The 18,906-nt window shown below is 38.0% G+C and overlaps 1 protein-coding gene across 15 annotated transcripts in view; it reads right to left on the reverse strand.

The window, feature by feature from the left end:
* Positions 1-18,906, reverse strand: part of DGKB (diacylglycerol kinase beta) — a 1,339,752-nt gene that overhangs the window by 694,647 nt on the left and 626,199 nt on the right. For all 15 annotated transcript variants that reach the window (XM_060414944.1, XM_060414942.1, XM_042248425.1 and 12 more), the window contains one exon: positions 917-993. In XM_060414944.1, the coding sequence (XP_060270927.1) occupies positions 917-993 (77 nt within the window). The remainder of the gene's footprint in view (positions 1-916; positions 994-18,906) is intronic.

Consider the following 18,906-nt stretch of genomic DNA (forward strand, 5'->3'; position numbering starts at 1 on the left):
TGACTAAAACATTAGTTCTATAACTCCCAGAGAAGCAAAATATTAAGGATAGCCAAGAACTGTCATTTTGTGAACATTCAAAACCACAATAACAAAGATAACAAAAACCAAATCACATTTTAATCAGCAAACAAATCTGTCTAAATAACTAAATAATATATCCAGGTAAAAGAGTTCTGGGCAATTTGTTTTAACTCCCATACAACCCAACTATCTGGGCAGTTTAACTCCCATAAAATCCAACTATCACTTGGTAAAGTTGCAAAATAACTTAGAGCAGGGGTGATCAAACATTTACTATGTAGCATTTCTCAGCTAACATAAAAGACAAGATTATTAACAAATAATTAGGAAGAGAAAGGCATTCATTTAAGAAAGGGGTTTCAAAGCAACTGGACAGTACATCAGGTTTTTATAGGGAAAGAATTTCAGGGACTCAAAAGCTTACTGGTACCAGACAAAAACAAGATAAGGAGAATAAATTCCTCTCTTTGTATCAAAGCTTGCTTTTTAAAGTAATAGATCTGATATCCATCACAGAATTTTTCTTCAGTCAAGGCACCACTTCCTGCCCTGATGCTGAGTTAACATTAAGTCCGTCTTAGAGAGAGTCAGACACACTTTCTCTCTTTTTCTATCTAAACATTTTTCCTGACTTTTAGGAAAAGAACCTAGCATATATTATAGATAATCTATACACTACCAAGCATACAATATAGAAATGCAATTTTCAATAGCAAAAAAATTTTTGGATGAAAATAAGCAGTATACCATTTAATGTGTCTTCCAGAATAGCATCTCATTATGAATTTCATTTTGGATATGAATATATGTTTCCAAGAACTCTTCGTTAAGAAATCCCTCCTCCAAACATCTACATGAAACTTAAATAAAGAAAAAAAAAGAAAGGCTTTACCCCTTCAGGATTATACTTTGCAAGCACACCATTACCATGGAATTCTTCAAGTACATCTTTTAATTTCTTTGTAGAATCTATAAGAAATAGAAAACACATTGTTTATATATGCTAGTACGCTTGCATAACCCAGTTCAGAAACAAAGACTTCTTAAAATATAAATAAATACTATCAGATACTAAATTTTAAGATAAATATGCAAAACATTCTTTATCATTTTTGAAGGGATATATAATTGGAAAAGGCAATCACACATACACACAGAAAGAAAGAAATGGGAATTTTCTGGTGGTCCAGGGGTTTGGGCTCAGCGCTTTCACTGTTGGGCCCAGGTTCAATCACCAGTCAGGGAACTAAGATCCAGTAAGTTGTGTGTGTGGCAAAAAAGAAAAAAAAAAGGAAGAAAGAAAGAAAAAAGAAAAGAAACAGAAGAAAACATGTTCTGTCCAAGAATGGGGCCACTGTTTATTACTATATGAATTAATATGCAAATAATGAATCAGTAGCATGTTTTTCCCCTTTCTTTTCTTTATAACATTTAAGTGAATGACATAGTTTAAAAAAAAAAAAAAAACAAACAGAAAACCTAGCTATTCTTTGTTGAACTTTACCATTCACAGGGCATTTTCCATATATCACTCCATTAACTAAAAATAGCCCTGCTGGATAAATAAGAAAAATAGGATCCATTCAGAGGCAAACTATACATCTTAGTATTTTGCAGGAGAGAATTTTCTAAATATCCATAAGGCTCAATTTACCTTATGCCAATTAAGAAAAAAGTTTAGATATGTTACCAAAAGTATTTTAAGTTATGATTTTCCAAAAGTTTTATACCTTTGTGGGGAGGGAGGTGGGAGGAGGGTTCATGTTTGGGATCGCATGGACACCCATGGTGGATTCATGTCAATGTATGGCAAAACCAAAACAGTATTGTAACGTAAAATAAAGTAAAAATAAAAATAAAAAATTAACACAGGAAATCATGTCATGAAAGATCACAATTATGAGCTTAAAATTTATATATAAATATAATAAAAATGTGTGTCGTCAATCGGCTAACATAATGTTATCATATCAAAATACAATTTTGACCAAGACATCTAAGAATTACAATATATTTAAAGAAGAAAGTTACACAAGTATCGTTGTCTTTTAAATATTCAATCAAGTTTAAATAACAATGATAAAATGAGCTTGAAACTAAAATCTGGGAAATAAGCAGATTTTTAGTTTTCTATTACGGGATAGGGAGCAGATACTATTTCCCAGCACTTGAATATAATCCTTCCTGCCTACCCTCAAAACTCAGTTATATTTGAATCACCATAAAACATTTTCCAGTTCCCAAAACAACTAATTTACAAATGAGCTTTCGAAAAACTCTTAGAAAATTCACTTTTAGATGCCCATTAAGTACATCATGCCTATATTTTACAAATGATACTTTTATTTGGAATTTATAATTTTCTTTCTATTGCAAATTGTGTTTAGTTTTAAGTGTATGTGACTGTACTTTTTTACTGCAATAAAATTCACAGAACATAAACTTACCACTTAAACCATTTTAAACTATACAAGTCACTGGTTTATTAGTATATTCACAACACTGTGTAGCCATCACCACCATCTACTTCCAGAATATTTTCTTCACATCAAAAAGAAACCCATATTTTAGACATTTCATACAAAAGGGATCATATAAGGCATTGTCTTTCTGTTTGACTTCTTTCATTTAGCATAAAGTCTTCAAGGTTAATGTATGTTGTAGTACATGTCGGCACTTGATTCCTCTTTACAGCTAAAAATATTACATTTTATGATTATACCACATTTTATTTTTTATTCATCAGCTCATACACGATTGAGTTTTTTCCATGAATAAAAATGTTACAAACATTCACGTATACATGTTTTTATTCAAATATATGCTTCAGTTCTTTGGGTATATGCCTAAGAGGAGAATTGCTGGGTCATATGGTAATTCTATATTTAAAGTTTTGAGGAACTGCCAAACAGATTTTTACATGGCTGTACTAATTTACACACCTACCAGCAACATGTAAGGGTTCCAATTTTTCTTATCTTTGTCAATACTTGCTATTTTTTAGTTTTTGTCCCTTGGACTGCAAGGCGATCCAACCAGTCCATCCTACACAAGACCAGTCCTGGGTATTCATTGGAAAGACTGATGCTAAAGCTGAAACTCCAATACTTTGGCCACCTCATGTGAGCTGACTCATTGGAAAAGACTCTGATACTGGGAGGGATTGGGGCAGGAGGAGAGGGGGACAACAGAGCACGAGTGACTGGATGGTATCACCGACTTGATGCGAATGAGCTTGAGTGAACTCCAGGAGTTGGTGATGGACAGGGAGGCCTGGCGTGCTGCAATTCATGGGGTCGCCAAGAGTCAGACACGACTGAGCGACTGAACTGAACTGAACTGAACTGATGGATAAAATGATTACGATTTGTACTGGAGTAGTCATTTACTAAAGACTAATGATCTTCAACATCCCTCCATGTGCTTATTGGCCATCTGAATATCTTCTTCAAGACTTTTGACCATTTTTAAGTGGATTGTTTTGTCTTTTGGCTGAGGTTCTCTGGTGTGAGTGTTTGTGTGTGCATGCACTATAACATGCTTAAAGCCTGTGCAGCTTTCTATAAATAATTTTTTTCATTATATATTTTGCTAGCAATTTCCATACTGTGCTCCAGGTTAAATTGTTTTATTGTGTCCCTTGCTAGATTGTAGGTGACCCTAGAGAAGAAAATGAACATTTTTATTTTTGAACAACATTCCATTTATTACAAAGCTGAAGCAATAGAATTGCAATAAATATTTGGATTGAAATGATCAGAGCTATTCCTAAAATACAACAAATTACAGTAATTGCTTTGACAGGCACCTTGGCAGAAACATACTATTTCAGAGACCAGGCGCTATATTAAAAAAGAATAAAAAGCTGATTCTTTATTCTCAAATCCTTCTCTGTAGATAAAAAAGGCACTAGTCTAAGTTAGGACAAAATCTTTTACTTCCTCTTGCTTACAGATTTAGGTGTATAACCTTCTGTACATACCTACAGAGACATACACATATATAGACATACATATATTCATATGTGTAAAAACTAGAATAATCCTAATAGAATATATCCCAGTGGACTATTTTAACCACACCTTGGCTCCATAATAAAACCAAAGAGAGAAAATGGTTTCTGGTTTCCGATACGCAGGCCTTACAGAGAACTTTAGAGATACCACCTGAAGATGGGCTTTTCATTTAAGCATGCACAGAAATGAAAAACACATTCAGTAATCATTTATAAATGCCCCAAGAGAAGACAGCAGCCTTCAGATTTTTTCTTGTCACTTTTTAACAGTTTTCTGGTCATAGTTCACCCTGGAATAGTTTTAGAGGGAGACCATTAAGAACAAACTAATGAATTAAAAGCCAAAATCTCTATTTTGATGACTGCATTTTCCATGATCTGAGACTCAGTGATGATCAGGGTCTGGGACAATTTAAGAAGCTCTGATTCATGTTCAGATGAATCACCATCAGCTCAACTGGTACTCCTCTTCCAATTCTCAAGTTCCATTTTTAACGTCTTGACATCTGAAGTTTACCCACAATCCAGTCCCCACTCCATAGTCTAGTTTAGAACCTGGAACCTTATCTTGCTCTTTTATTCATGTCCCAGAAACTCCTCTTGGGTCCAATCTTTCAAAGACTGAGGTCTTGACTTTTCTAGCCAACCTTCTATAGATAGAGATTTTGGTACAGAATATCGAAACATTCCAGATATTTTGTCTTAGCTTCATGCTTTTTAAACAGAATCCCCTTATATAAATTGTCTACACATCTGCTTAGATTCCCAAATTGTGCTAGACTGCGAAATACCTACTGCTGTGTGCTAAGTGCCTTTATAGGAGAATTACATACTAACTTATTTTGTATCTCAGTTGCTTTTCTGGATTTCACCCTATTACCTATAATCATAAATATTGCTAACTTTTTGCTTATATCAACTCTAAATCAAGTCTGTCTGAAACAATACTGGGCAGGAATTCCCTGGTGGTCTGATGGTTTGAACACTAGCTTAAACTGCAGGGAGCATGAGTTCCATCCCTGGCCAGAGAACTAAGATCCCACAAGCCACATGGCACCTCCAGAAAACAAAAACAAACAAACAAACAAAATGGAGCAACAAAAAGAAAGGATGCCTAGCTATATTCATCCTACCCTCTAGCAGAAGATATACCAAGGACGTGACGCCTAGATGAACAGATAGCAGCTGAGTGAAAGACATAATTTCAGTCATAGTTCAGCTAATATTAGAGCTTCAAGTATAAGAGCACAGTGACAGATTCTGGGCTGAGAAATCCAGGCAGGAAGCCAAACAGGCAGGCAGCTGTGAACTGGGAGATCAATTCACAGTTAATATGTATTTGTAATGGGACAAAAGTCCAGCTTCCAAAAAGACTGACAACTGAAATACTGGGCAGCCAGATTCAAACAGCTGGTTTAACCCTTGGAATAAGGAATCAGCATAGATGCTCAGCACAAAATACCGAGTCTCCTACAAAGCCAAGGAGGATTGTGACTTGAGGCAACTCTGAAATACAGGGCTAATTCCAGAGTCCTCAAAGCTTGCCCTGGCTACTAGGAAAGGAAACTTGGAGAAGAACACTGGATACCAACTGCTGCCTTTGACTAGCATATCCATCCTACGAGGAAGTAGTTTAATGTTAATAGCCACAACAAAGAGAATGGGTTCATTTTAGCTCATCTTTTCCATCACTCTTAGCGTGATCTAAAAAGCAAGGTGGTACCAAGTCTAAAAGCAGGGGTAATTTTGTTCAGCAAATGCCTTTGATGTGTGCTTGAATGGAGGAAATTTACCTGGGAATTGATAGAGGAGATTTTGGCTTCTCTTTCTAACACCTGCTCTACTGCATGAGTTGTTCCAGAAGCCTTTTAAAGGGTTCAATCTTTGAATCCTTTCAAGTTTGGCTGAGTCACAGAAAATCTAATGCCAAAAGAGCTAAACTAGTTATATTTTAGAAATGTATAGCTAGTAAAATTCTGAATGTGTACATGATTTTCAAGGAAAATTTAAATCCTTTTACATAATTCTGACATAAAAATAAAGTGTATTTGGCAACGTTAAGAAAATAAAAGAATCAAACTAAAAGGTCCTATAAAACACAGCTGAAAAATAGGTTTCATATCTCTTTAGGTGTCTGTTGCATCTCAAATGAGCTTCCTTTGTGATTTCACTGCCTCTTTGCTTCCTTATTCCAAAAAAGCTCAATGTGCATTTGTCAGATTAATTGCAAAGGTCCCATAGAGTCTTGGAAAGATTTAAAGGCAGATAAATTTGGATTTGAGTCTTGGCTCCAGAACTCTTTGTCTGAATGTCCCTGGGTATATATTTAATCTCTCTGTGGCTCAATTTTCTAATACTTAACATTATAACAATGACACAGACCTGGAAACACTGTGTACAGCAAAGTGTCAAGTATCCAATAAATTCCTTTTCCTTTCGTGTTCCATCCTAAACAGACTTCAAACATATCACCATATTTCAATGCTTCCTTTCGCCTTTGAACTGAAGTACAAGCTCCTCCTATTGGCATCACAGATGTGTCAAAATATGATCTACAGCTACCTGTAAATAATCCTGTTCTGTGCCTTCCCTGTCAGCAATACACAGACATCTAATTCCCAAGGCAACTCATGATTTCAGAGTCCTTCCTTTCTTCATGACGTTCTTTTTACCCAGCATCCCCTTCAATATCAAGTTCAAGTGTATCCCATATTTATCTGACACCTTGTCCGCAAAACTCTCAGGGTCATCTTGAACTACAGCAGACAACAATTTGCCCTGTGTGGAGCTCCTCATCACAATTCTCTTAAAATCTATACCTGCTTTATGCTCTGAATTCTATGAACACTATGAATTAAAGTTTGTGTGTGTAGAGTGTTTTGGAGATTGCAGTGTTTTATCTTAAATTAGTTAAAACTCAAAATTACATTACTTAATCAAACTTTCTCCCCACTTAACACATACAAAATCAAGGTTAAAGAAGCCATTATTATTCAAAGTCTCACAGATAAAAGAGAGTAACATAGTGATCCAAACTCTTTTATATAACATAAATCTGGTCTTTTTATGATAGAAAAAGAAGTAATAGAATTTTCCATTACAGCCAGGTCTTCTTCTTTGGAATCCATGACTTTTGTGAGTTCAGAAAATTATATTACTTATTTTTCTAGTACAAGAAAATAGTCTATATTTTTACTGACTTAAATTAACAGATGAAGAAATATCATCTATGTATACAACAAGCATAACAGGAGGGGCCAAGACAGCAGAGTAGAAGTTTATCTCCTTCCACGGCACACCAAAATTACAACTCTTTACAGAGCAAACAGCAATGAAAACAATCTAAAGACCAGCAGGAAAGATCTTATAAAACCATAGATACAAAGAAGCCACAAGACTAGAGAAGGGATAGAAATGTGGTATGGTCAAGACCCACAAACTGGAAGGCGCAACCTGGAAGCCTTGCACTAGAAAGACAAGTCCCCAGAACATCTGGTGCTGGAGAGTGAGACGGGTATTCAAGAGGATGGAAGGATGGTGGGAAACAGACACTCTCCCCTTAAAGGGTGCCCACAAAGTCTTCACATGATCTGAGACCCAGAGCAAAGGAGTAATTTGAAAGGAACCTGGGTTGGACCCATCTACTGATCTTGGATCTACAACCCAAAGGCAACCTCTACTTGACTTTTGGAAAGGCAAGTCCCTAGTGTCTCACCTGGGGACACAGGACAGCCAATAGTTTTACCGTCCAAATAACAGTCATAACTAATAAGAGAAGATAATCATCCCACGGGTTAACAACACGACTATTCAACTTGTCAAATTCATTTGCCATTTTTAAAAAATAACAAGTTTTAAAGAACTCATAATAAATTAATAATCTTGTCATTTATTTGCCAAACTAAACAATGCCATGGGTCCCTCCTTCAGTGAGGACATGGGGTTTTCAGGGAAAAATAAAAGCTTTGATAACCTGAAAGAGGCTAACAATGCCTTTAATCTTCATGTTAGATGGGACTATGGAAAAACCATCTTTTAGTTCTCCCAACTCAGTGTTTTCAAAAGTTTCCTTCAAAACGTAGACTTATCAGCAGAGGTTTTCCCCTTATCACAAAGATTTGTGACTTAGAAATCTTTCCTGTGCCCAGTAAGAAGCATCTTGGCAGTGGCTGTTTTAACCCTGTAATAGTAGGGTTGCCTAGCTGCAACTGTGTAAAGAGACACACACTTTAGACATACTTTTATAATATACGTACTGAGTTAGCATTCATGTGTATAACATACTGGCACAGATATTCATAATTTTGATGGGGTAATGTTCTAATAAGCCCAACATAAGCTACAAATTCCATAACCTGAAAACACATTTAAGACATCTAATATCTCAACAAACACCACAGCATAGCCTAGCCTAATGGAAATGTGCTCAGAACATGTACATTAATGTTTTTAGTGATTCAGCAAAATCGTCCAACACAAAGACAATTTTACAATAAAGTGGGGAATGTGCATTCAGATGCTAGTCGTGTCCTACTCTTTGAGGCCCCATGAACTGCAGCCCGCCAGGCTCCTCTATCCATAGGATTTCCCAGACAAGAATACTGGAGTGGGTTGCCATTTCCTTCGCTAGGGAATCTTCATGACCCAGGGATGAAACCTGCGTCTCATATGTCTCCTGCATTGGCAGGCAGCTTCTTTACCAATACCAATAGTGCCACCTGGGAAGCTAGGTGGATCTCATGTGGAATATCTCAAGCAATTTGTTGAATACTGTTGTGGTTCAGTTGCTCAGTCGTGTCATGGACTACAGCATACCAAGCTTCCCTGTCCTTCACCGTCTCCCAGAGTTTGCTCAAACTCATAAACATTGAGTTAATGATGTCATCCAGTCTTCTCATCCTCTGTTGCCCCCTTCTCCTCCTGCGCTCCATCATTCCCAGTAACAGGGTCTTTTCCAATGAATTGGCTCTTCACATCAAGTGGCCAAAGCACTGGAGTTTTACCTTCAGCATCAGTCCTTCCAATGAATACTGTACAGAAAGTGAAAAACCAAATGATTGTATGGGTAGACAATGGTGGTAAGTATGTGGGTTGTTAACCCTTGCAATCCTGTGACTGCCTGAGTTGCAGCTCACTATTACTGCCCAGGATCATGAGTGAGTAATGTACTGCAGACTAGCCTGGGAAAAGATCAAAATCCAAAACTCAAAGTAGAATTTCTATTGAATACATATTTCTTTTGAACCACCCTAAAATCAAAAAAGCAATAAGTTAATCCACCATAAGTTGAGGACTATCTGTAAACGGTACAAAATTATATGTGATAATTAACATTTCCCTTAGCAACATATGGTATTTAAAATTAGCAAAAGAGTCAGACATCCTGGAGTGTGAAGTCAAGTGGCCCTATGAAGCATTACTATGAACAAACCTAGTGGAGGTGATGGAATTCCAGCTGAACTATTTCAAATTGTCAAAGATGATGCTGTTAAAGTGCTGCACTCAATATGACAACAAATTTAGAAAATTCAGCCATGGCCATAGGACTGGAAAAGGTCAGTTTTCATTCCACTCACAAATAAATGCAATGCCAAAGAATGCTCAAACTACCATACAATTGTGTCCTTTTCACATGCTAGCAAAGTAATGCTCAAAATTCTTCAAACTAGCCTTCAACAGTACATGAACCAAGAACTTCCAGATGTACAAGCTGGATTTAGAAAAGGCAGAGAAACCAGAAATCAAATTGCCAATATCTGTTGGATCAGAGTAAAAGCAGGAGAATTTCAAAAACATCTACTTCAACTTCATTAACTACACTAAGCCTTTTATTGTGTGGATTATGACAAACTGGAAAATTCTTAAAGAGATGAGAATACCAGACTGCTTTATCTGCCTCCTAAGAAAAATATATGCAGGTCAGGAAGTAAAAGTTACAACCCAACAAAGAACAACAGACTGGTTCAAAACTGGGGAAGGAGTACATCAATATTGTATATTGCCCTTCTGCTTATTTAACTTATATGCAGAGTACATCATGCAAAATGCCAGGCTAGATGAAGCACAAGCTGGAATCAAGATAACTGGGAGAAATACCAATAACCTCAGATGTACAGATGACACCACTCTTATGGCAGAAAGGGAAGTGGAACTAAAAAGCCTCTTGTTGAAGGTGAAAAAGGAGAGTGAAAAAGCTGGCTTAAAATTCAACATTCAAAAAACTAAGATCATGGCATTTAGTCCCATCACTTCATACCAAATAGATGGAGAAAAAAATGGAAAGAGTGGCAGATTTTATTTTGGGGGTCTCTGAAATCACTGCAGACAGTGACTACAGCCATGAAATTAAAAGACACTTCCTCCTTGAAAGAAAAGTTACGACAAACCTAGATAGATCATTAAAAAGCAGAGACATCACTTTGCTGACAAAGGTCCAAATAGTCAAAGTGATGGTTTTTCCAGTAGTCATATACAGATTTGAGAGTTGGACCATAAAGAAGGTTCAGGGAGGAAGAATTGATGCTTTTGAGCTGTGGTGCTGGAAAAGCAAGATCAAACCAGTCAATCCTGAAGGAAATCAACTCTGAATATTCACGGAAAGGACTGATGCTGAAGCTGAAGCTCCAATCCTTTGGCCACCCGATGTAAAGAGCCAGATCACTGGAAAAGACTCTGATGCTGGGAAAGATTGAGGGCAGGAGGAAAAGAGGGGAACAGAGGATGAGATGGTTGGATGGCACCACCAGCTCAATGGATATGAGTTTGAGCAAACTTCACGAGACAGGGAAAGACAGAGAATCCTGGTGTGCTGCAGTCCATGGGGTCTCAAAAAGTAGGATACAACTTAGCGACTGAACATCAACAAAAAGCTTTATCTTTGTCCAACCCAAACAGTTTTGTGTCTAATCCAGTGGTACTCAAACCTAGATCCATCTTACAATCACTTGTTTAACTTTTAAAATATACTGATGCCTGGGCCCAAAACATTGTGATAAACAGTACATTGGTCTGGGATGGATCTCAAAGACCAGGATTTTTTTAAAAAGATCCTCACATGATTCTGATATTCAGGTAAGGTCGAATTAACCACAGATCTGATTCTCTAAAAGATATACAAATAAATTGAGAATTAATCAGCAATTAGTCCCTGCTGCATTTTCATATGCATGTGTGTGTGTGTGTGTGTGGTGTGTGTGTGTGTAGTCTGGTTATTGCTCAACTAGCTTCAATCCATGAAATAAAATTGTATTAGAACATTTTATTTAAAAATTTATGAACTCTCACTCCAGTTACAATGGCCAAAAAACGGTATTTTGAAAATCCAGAAATTGATATTGCTGTTAAAGCAATTGCTCAGGTGATATAGAAGATGCTCTACTTACACTCTATTCAGTAGCAGAAAAGGAACACCTACGGCAATATAAAATAAGATATTTGGAGAACTAGTCATCAGGAGACAGAAGTTCACATCTCTCTGTACGAAAATTACAGTAAAAGCACCAAGAGACTGAAAAAAAAAGGGTAACTTGTTAAAAGTAAAGAGTCAGAGTGTAGCACTACTGGAAACCTATACACCTGTAGTTTAAAAGAACATCCTAAGAAGAATATTCTAATGATACAAATACATAGAGAAGAGATATAAAATAAACTCTTGACCTGTTCTCAGTGTATGTTTCCTCTCCACATATTCTTGCAAATTTCTCAGGATTACTATTAACTTACAAGGTGATGGCCATAATATCATAGAGAAAGGGGCTACAGGCATTGCAGTAGTTATCTCCATTATTCCAGAAAGATATTTAATTCCAGAATAAATATTTAATTTATTCCAAATATTTAATTCCAGAATAACTGTTGGTTTGAGACTATGAAAATTTCCTTTCTCCTTTTAATATTCATTATTTGCTGATAATGCTCTTAAACAACTAATCCTGAAAACACTTTTATGCATTTGCTCTTATTTCTTCCCTTCCTCATCTACCTATACTCAACTTCTTGATGTGTGCCTCTGCCGCGATGTCTTGGACAGGATGTTCGTAGGAGAGAATCTTGGATAAATAAAACATCTGAGAATTTTGTTGACAAACTGAAGGCATCTGGATACTGTCTTAAAAGCCAGTGAAATAACATATATTGTATACACACTGTATTGAATAGGAAATTCGTTATGACAATATATACTTTTATTTGAGCCACTCATATATACAACATCACAAAATTGATAAGGAAAACAATTTTATTTAAGAATTTTAATTGGTGGCTGAATTGACTGGCCAGATGCAGTGTTGTGCTTGCAAATGTTTAACAATTACTGAGGATACAGGGTGCTGACTTGATGTGTTTGCTGGTTTAGCTCTTATAAATATTCCCATCATGGCCACTTCAAGCCTTCGACGAGACATGAATGTGGAATTGGGAAGAGATGATAACACTGGACTCATATGGACAGTATTCAATGAACTAATAAACACAAAATGTTTATATAAAATATACTTCAGGGAGAAAGAACAGGTCTTTCATAACAAACAGAGATAAAGACAAAAACAAAAACCCCAGTTTTAAGTGTGCAATTATTCTTCCAAATATTTTCGTCTAGAACAAGTATTATTCTAAGTCCCTGAAATATATATCATTGCACAAAACCAAAAATATTCCAGCTCACTGGGTTTATAGTCTAGTACAAGAAGATTGAAGATAAACATAATACACAAGTATAGTATGTTAAGAGATTTCAACTACTATGGAGAAATATTATAAGGTAAGAAGGATTATCCGCTTGCAGAAAGTTTATGGTTTAAAAGAACAAGATTAGAGCAGACTATTGTGAAAAAGCAAGATCTGGGCAAAACCCTGTCTAATTTATACTTTAAAAGAAGTACTCTGTTCATGTAAAACTGATGAATAAGTTTTGTGGATAATGCCGACATTTATTTTCTGGTTTTGAGAGAATTTTATAAACTGTAGTTACATAAGAAGTAACCATCTGCAACTGGTACATGGAGCCTCCTGTACATATATTTTGGTACGTTTCTGTGAGTCTATCACTATTTCAAAATATTTTTTAAAGAGCACTATATTGTATTAAAAACAGACTGTAGAAAAGAAGGATAAAAGCAGGGAAATAATTATGGAAGTATTATATCAATTCAGTCAAGAGACATGATGACTTTGCATGAAAGTATTAGTCTTGGAGCAGCTATTTTGAAAGCAGAGTCAAAAGGATTTTCGGATGGATTGGATATGGACTGTGAACGTGAAGAATCAACAAGGATCCCCAAATTTTGTTGATATGTTTCAAGAATTAGAAGGATGACATTGCCGTAAAGGGGAATGGGGAACACCACAGAAGGAGCACTGAGACGGAGAGTTCTCAACTTTAGTTTAAGGCAGTTCATATTTGAGAAATCTACTAGACATCCAAATGTGTCCATCAAGGAGGCAATAGCTACTCAGTGTGGACTTCAGAAGAAGGTCTGAGCTAAAGAACTAACTTTGAGTGTGATTTGTATAAATGACATTTAAATGCAGAACTGGATGATACTACGTGGAGAGTGAATGTAGAAAGGAATACCAAGGACTGAGACCAGAAACGGTCCAAGGTTCAGATGTCAAGAAAAAAGGGGGATCATGCAAGGAGACTAAGAATGAGTACTGAGTAAAATACCTCAGATGCGCAGATGACACTGTCCTTGACAGAGAGCGAGAAGGGACTGAAGAGCCTCGATGAAAGTGAAAGAGGAGAGCGAAAAACCTGGCTTAAAACCCAACATTCAGAAAACTAAGATCATGGCATCCAGTTCCATCTCTTCATTGCAAATCGATGGGGAAAGAGTGGAAACAGTGAGAGAGTTTATTTTGGGGGGATCCAAAATCACTGCAGATGGTGACTGCAGCCATGAAATTTAAAAGACACTTGCTCCTTCAAAGAAAAGCTATGACCAACCTAGACAGCATATATTAAAAAGCAGAGACATTACTTTGCTGACAAAGCTCCATGTAGTCAAAGCTATGATTTTCCCAGTGGTCACGTATGGATGTGAGAGCTGGACCATAAAGAAAGCTGAGTGCCAAATAATTGATGCTTTTGAATTGTGGTGTTGGAAAAGACTCTTGAGAATCCCTTGGAATGCAAAGAGATCCAACCAGTCCATCCTAAACGAGATCAGTCCTGGGTGTTCATTGGAAGGACTGATGCTGAAGCTGAAACTCCAATACTTTGGCCACCTGATGCAAAGAGTTGACTCATTTGAAAAGACCCTGATGCTGGGAAAGATTGAGGGCAGGAGGAGAAGGGGATGACAGAGGATGAGATGGTTGGATGGCATCACTGATTCAATGGACATGAGTTTGAGCAAGCTTCAGGAATTGGTAATGGACAGGGAAGCCTGGCATGTTGTAGTCCACGCCGTCGAAAAGAGTCAGACACGACTGAGCTGAACTGAACTGAGTGAAATAACAAGAACACCAGGAGAAGCAAAGAGGCATGAAAGCAAAGTGTTATATAATGTAAAGTAAGATGAAGAGCAGACTGGATTTAGCAAGAAGAACATCATTCATGTTTTGTCAATAACGGTTTCAGTTTGCTGCTGCTGCTAAGTCACTTCAGTCGTGTCCGAATCTGTGTGACCCCATAGATGGCAGCCCACCAGGCTCCCCCATCCCTGGGATTCTCCAGGCAAGAACACTGGAGTGGGTGGCCATTTCCTTCTCCAATGCATGAAAGTGAAAACTGAAAGGGAAGTTGCTCAGTTGTGTCTGACTCTTCACAACCCCATGGATTGCAGCCTACCAGGCTCCTCCGACCATGGGATTTTCCAGGCATGCGTACTGGAGTGGGGTGCCATCGCCTTCTCCCAACGGTTTCAGTTTAGAGGCTGAGAAAAAGCCCAGTCAGAGTGAATTAAGAGAAAGTAAGATGAGGAAGGGTGCAGCAAACAGAGGCAACTCATTAACAAGATTGCTCCAAATGGAAGCAAAGAATTTGGGCAGTAGCTAGACTGCAGGAAGTGGACTCAAGATGATTTTTTAAGAGGAGAAAAAAGAAAACAGCATGCTAATAGAAATGATCTAGTAGATGGGGAATTGTTGAAGATGAAGAGAAAAAAAAAAGAGAAAAACCACTAAAATAGTGGGAAAGAAATGATGCAATCTCATTCACAGCAGGAAGTCAGAAGGTCTGGGTTAGATAGGGGTTTGGACAGTTTACCTAAGAGAGATGGGAGAATATATGAGTTCATGTGCTGGGGCAACTAGGTGTCCAGTTGGTATATGTAAAGCTCTCTTCCGATTAGAGTAAGTCTTCTACATACAAACCTTCAAGTTGTGAAATTTCAAAAATGTGCCCCTGTATGCCAGTTGTACTGTACCACTGTACAAGGCACTGAACTGTGAAATTAAAAATATTTCCTTTGCTTTTTTATATATCATTTGTGTGAAAGGAATTATAAACCTATTACAGTACAGTAGTATATAGCCAATCGTGTTAGTTAGGTACCTAGGCTAACTCTGTTGGTTGATGTTCAGTTGCTCAATCGTGTCCAACTCTTTGCGACTCCATGGACTGCAGCACAACGGGCTTCCCTATCCTTCACCATTGCCTTGGAGTTTGCTCAAACTCATGTCCATTGAGTCATTGATGCCAACCACCCATCTTATTCTCTGTTGCCCCTTCTCCTCCTGCCTTCAATCTTTCAGAGCAGCAGGGTCTTTTCCAATAAGTCTGTCATACTGTGGTCCACTGGAGAAGGGAATGGCAAACCACTTCAGCATTCTTGCCTTGAGAATCCCATGAACTTTGTTGGACTTATGAGCAAACTGGACTTACAAATGAGCTCTTGGGATGGAACTTGTTTGTACATAGATGACTTACTGTACTTTACTCAATGAAGAAGAAAGAAAGGGCATTAGCTGAGAAAAGAGAAGAGAGGAATTCATGGAGATTTGAAGAAAGGTCTGGGGTTTTGAGGGCTTCCCAGGTGGCACTAGTGGTAAAGAACCCATCTACCAATGCAGGAGATGAAAGAGATGTGGTTTTGATCCTTGGGTGTAAAGATCCCCTGGAGGATGGCATGGCAACCCACTCCAATATTCTTGCTTGGAGACTCCCATGGACAGAGGAGCCTGGAGGGCTACAGTCCACAGGGTCGCAAAGAGTTTGAACTATGGTGTTGGAGAAGACTCTTGAGAGTCCCTTGGACTGCAAGGAGATCCAATCAGTCCATTCTGAAGGAGATCAGCCCTGGGATTTCTTTGGAAGGAATGACGCTGAAGCTGAAACTCCAATACTTTGGCCACCTCATGCGAAGAGTTGACTCACTGGAAAAGACTCTGATGCTGGGAGAGATTGGGGGCAGGAGGAGAAGGGGACGACAGAGGATGAGATGGCTGGATGGCATCACTGACTCAATGGACATGAGTCTGAGTGAACTCTGGGAGTTGGTGATGGATAGGGAGGCCTGGTGTGCTGTGATTCATGGGGCTGCAAAGAGTTGGACATGACTGAGTGACTGAACTGAACTGAACTGAACTGAACTGAAGAGACTTAGCACATACATGCTGGGGTGTTGAAAAGTCATGCAGAAGACAGCCAAAGTGAACAGATAAGAGAAATAGGGCATGACTATCTCACTAAACCAGTGAGATATATTGCGGGGGAAGAGTTCAAGTTACCTAGGGTTATGGTTTGTCCATCCAAGTGCTATGGAGTGAGACAGGGCCAGAGAGCTAAAGGAGGAAACAAGGGTTCAAGTTCAATGACTTCTCATGGGGGCTGCCCTTGGGTTTTAGATCATTACTTCAACTTGGGAAGACTCCACTGTGATGTTGCTGGTCATCCTCTTGAGTTTGAAAGAACAATTTTGAGCAGTTGCTATGCTTTTCAGAGCTTTATGCCTTCTACTTAGACACCAACCTCCTTTGTACCAGCTATAATGGGATGTGGAAGAGAGAAATTGGCACCTCGGGTTGCTTTCTATGTGTGCTTCCCCGGAGCCAACAGCACCTCAGTGGTCCTCATCTTTCTTTGTGCTCCCGTTCCTTCCATTTTCTCTCTATTCTGTTAACTGTCCAATTACACTTAGACTCACAATGTTCTGTTCAATAATGGTCCTTTTCAGCCTTCTTCCTTGTTCAGAGGAAGACAAAATAGAAAGCTCATGCAGTTCAGCTCTAAGTCGAGTCATCACTATTCATAATGAAAAGGATTATTTCTCTAGAGAGGCAGGATAAGACTCTTGTCCCCTTTTCTACCACCCTTGCTCTTCCCTGCCTGTCGGATGATTCTCCACCCACGCCAGTATGGACTCATTCAATTCACTTTGGAGAGGGTGAAAAATAAAGAGTGAAATGATTCTTAATACTTTCCATTCCTTGATGACACTTTCTAACTCGTGTGTGGTTGAAATTACTTATTCTTTCCCCAGTCTTTGAACTTAAAGTCAAGCTCATTTATTCTCTATAGTTTTTTCTTTCTTTTAAAACATCATCTTAAGTTATTTATCAGCTTCAGTGAAGGTAGGCTTTACATACTGAATATGTTGCATTAATATGTATTTCCAGAAAAAGACTATACAGACAGATATATAGGTAGATAGACACAGATGTACAGTGGCAAGAAACAATCATTTCATGCAGTATTGTTCAAGCAGCCCCTTCACACATATGATGTAACATCTTCAAATTAATGAGCTCCTTTTCAACTAAATATTGATTTTTAGATTCCTAAAGAGTCTGACACAACTGAGCGACTTCACTTTCACTTTTCACTTTCATGCACTGGAGAAGGAAATGGCAACCCACTCCAGTGTTCTTGCCTGGAGAATCCCAGGGATGGAGGAGCCTGGTGGGCTGCTGTCTATGTGGTCGCACAGAGTTGGACATGACTGAAGCAACTTAGTAGCAGCAGCAGCAGTGCTAATTAAGGGGGTTCCCTGGTAGCTCAGCTGGTAAAGAATCTGTCTGCAATGCAGGAGACCCCAAGTCGATTCCTGGGTTGGGAAGAACCCTGGAGAAGGGATAGGCCACCTACTCCAGTACTCTTGGGCTTTCCTTGTTACTCAGATGGTAAAGAATCCACCTGCATGGCGGGAAGCCTAGGTTCAATCCCTGGGTTGGGAAGATTCCCTGGAGGAGGACATGCAACCCATTCTAGTATTCTTCCCTCAAGAATATCTATGGACAGATGAGCCTGATGGGCTACAGTCCAAGGGGTCACAAAGAGTTGAACATGACTGAGTGACTAAGCATAGTGTTAAATAACTACCATTCACTATTTGTGATGAAAAACTGCTATTTGTAAATTGGATAATGATAATACCTTCCTTGTGCTTCTGCTGAGATTAGTACCCGGGACACTTTAACTATTATTATATTATTATTTATTTATTTTTAATATAAATTTATTTATTTTAATTGGAGGTTGATTACTTTACAATATTGTATTGGTTTTGCCATACATCAACATGAATCCACCACAGGTATACACGTGTTCCCCATCCTGAACCCCCCTCCACCCCCACCCTCCTCCCTCCCCACCCTTCTCCCTCCGCGTACCATCTTAACTGTGAGCCCTTATCATCATCTGTGCTGTTAGATTTACACTGAGCTCTGGGAGTGTTTAGTTTTTTTTGTCATAACCTTAATTTGAGATTATTATTCATTTTCATTCTCTTTGCATTTTCACTAGATATTTTAAACTTCTTATTTACAGCAATAACCAAGACATAATATAAAATGTCTTAAAGTTATATTTAAATTATTCATTTTAATCTTATGGGAAATTCACTCTTATAGGCAACAGAATTAAATGGCCATGTATATGTGCTTCAATCAAAATATTTAATGAAATGCAACTATGAGTTATAATTTTA

Source organism: Ovis aries, chromosome 4 (genome assembly GCF_016772045.2).
Source record: "Ovis aries strain OAR_USU_Benz2616 breed Rambouillet chromosome 4, ARS-UI_Ramb_v3.0, whole genome shotgun sequence".
Classification (NCBI taxonomy): Eukaryota; Metazoa; Chordata; class Mammalia; order Artiodactyla; family Bovidae; genus Ovis; species Ovis aries.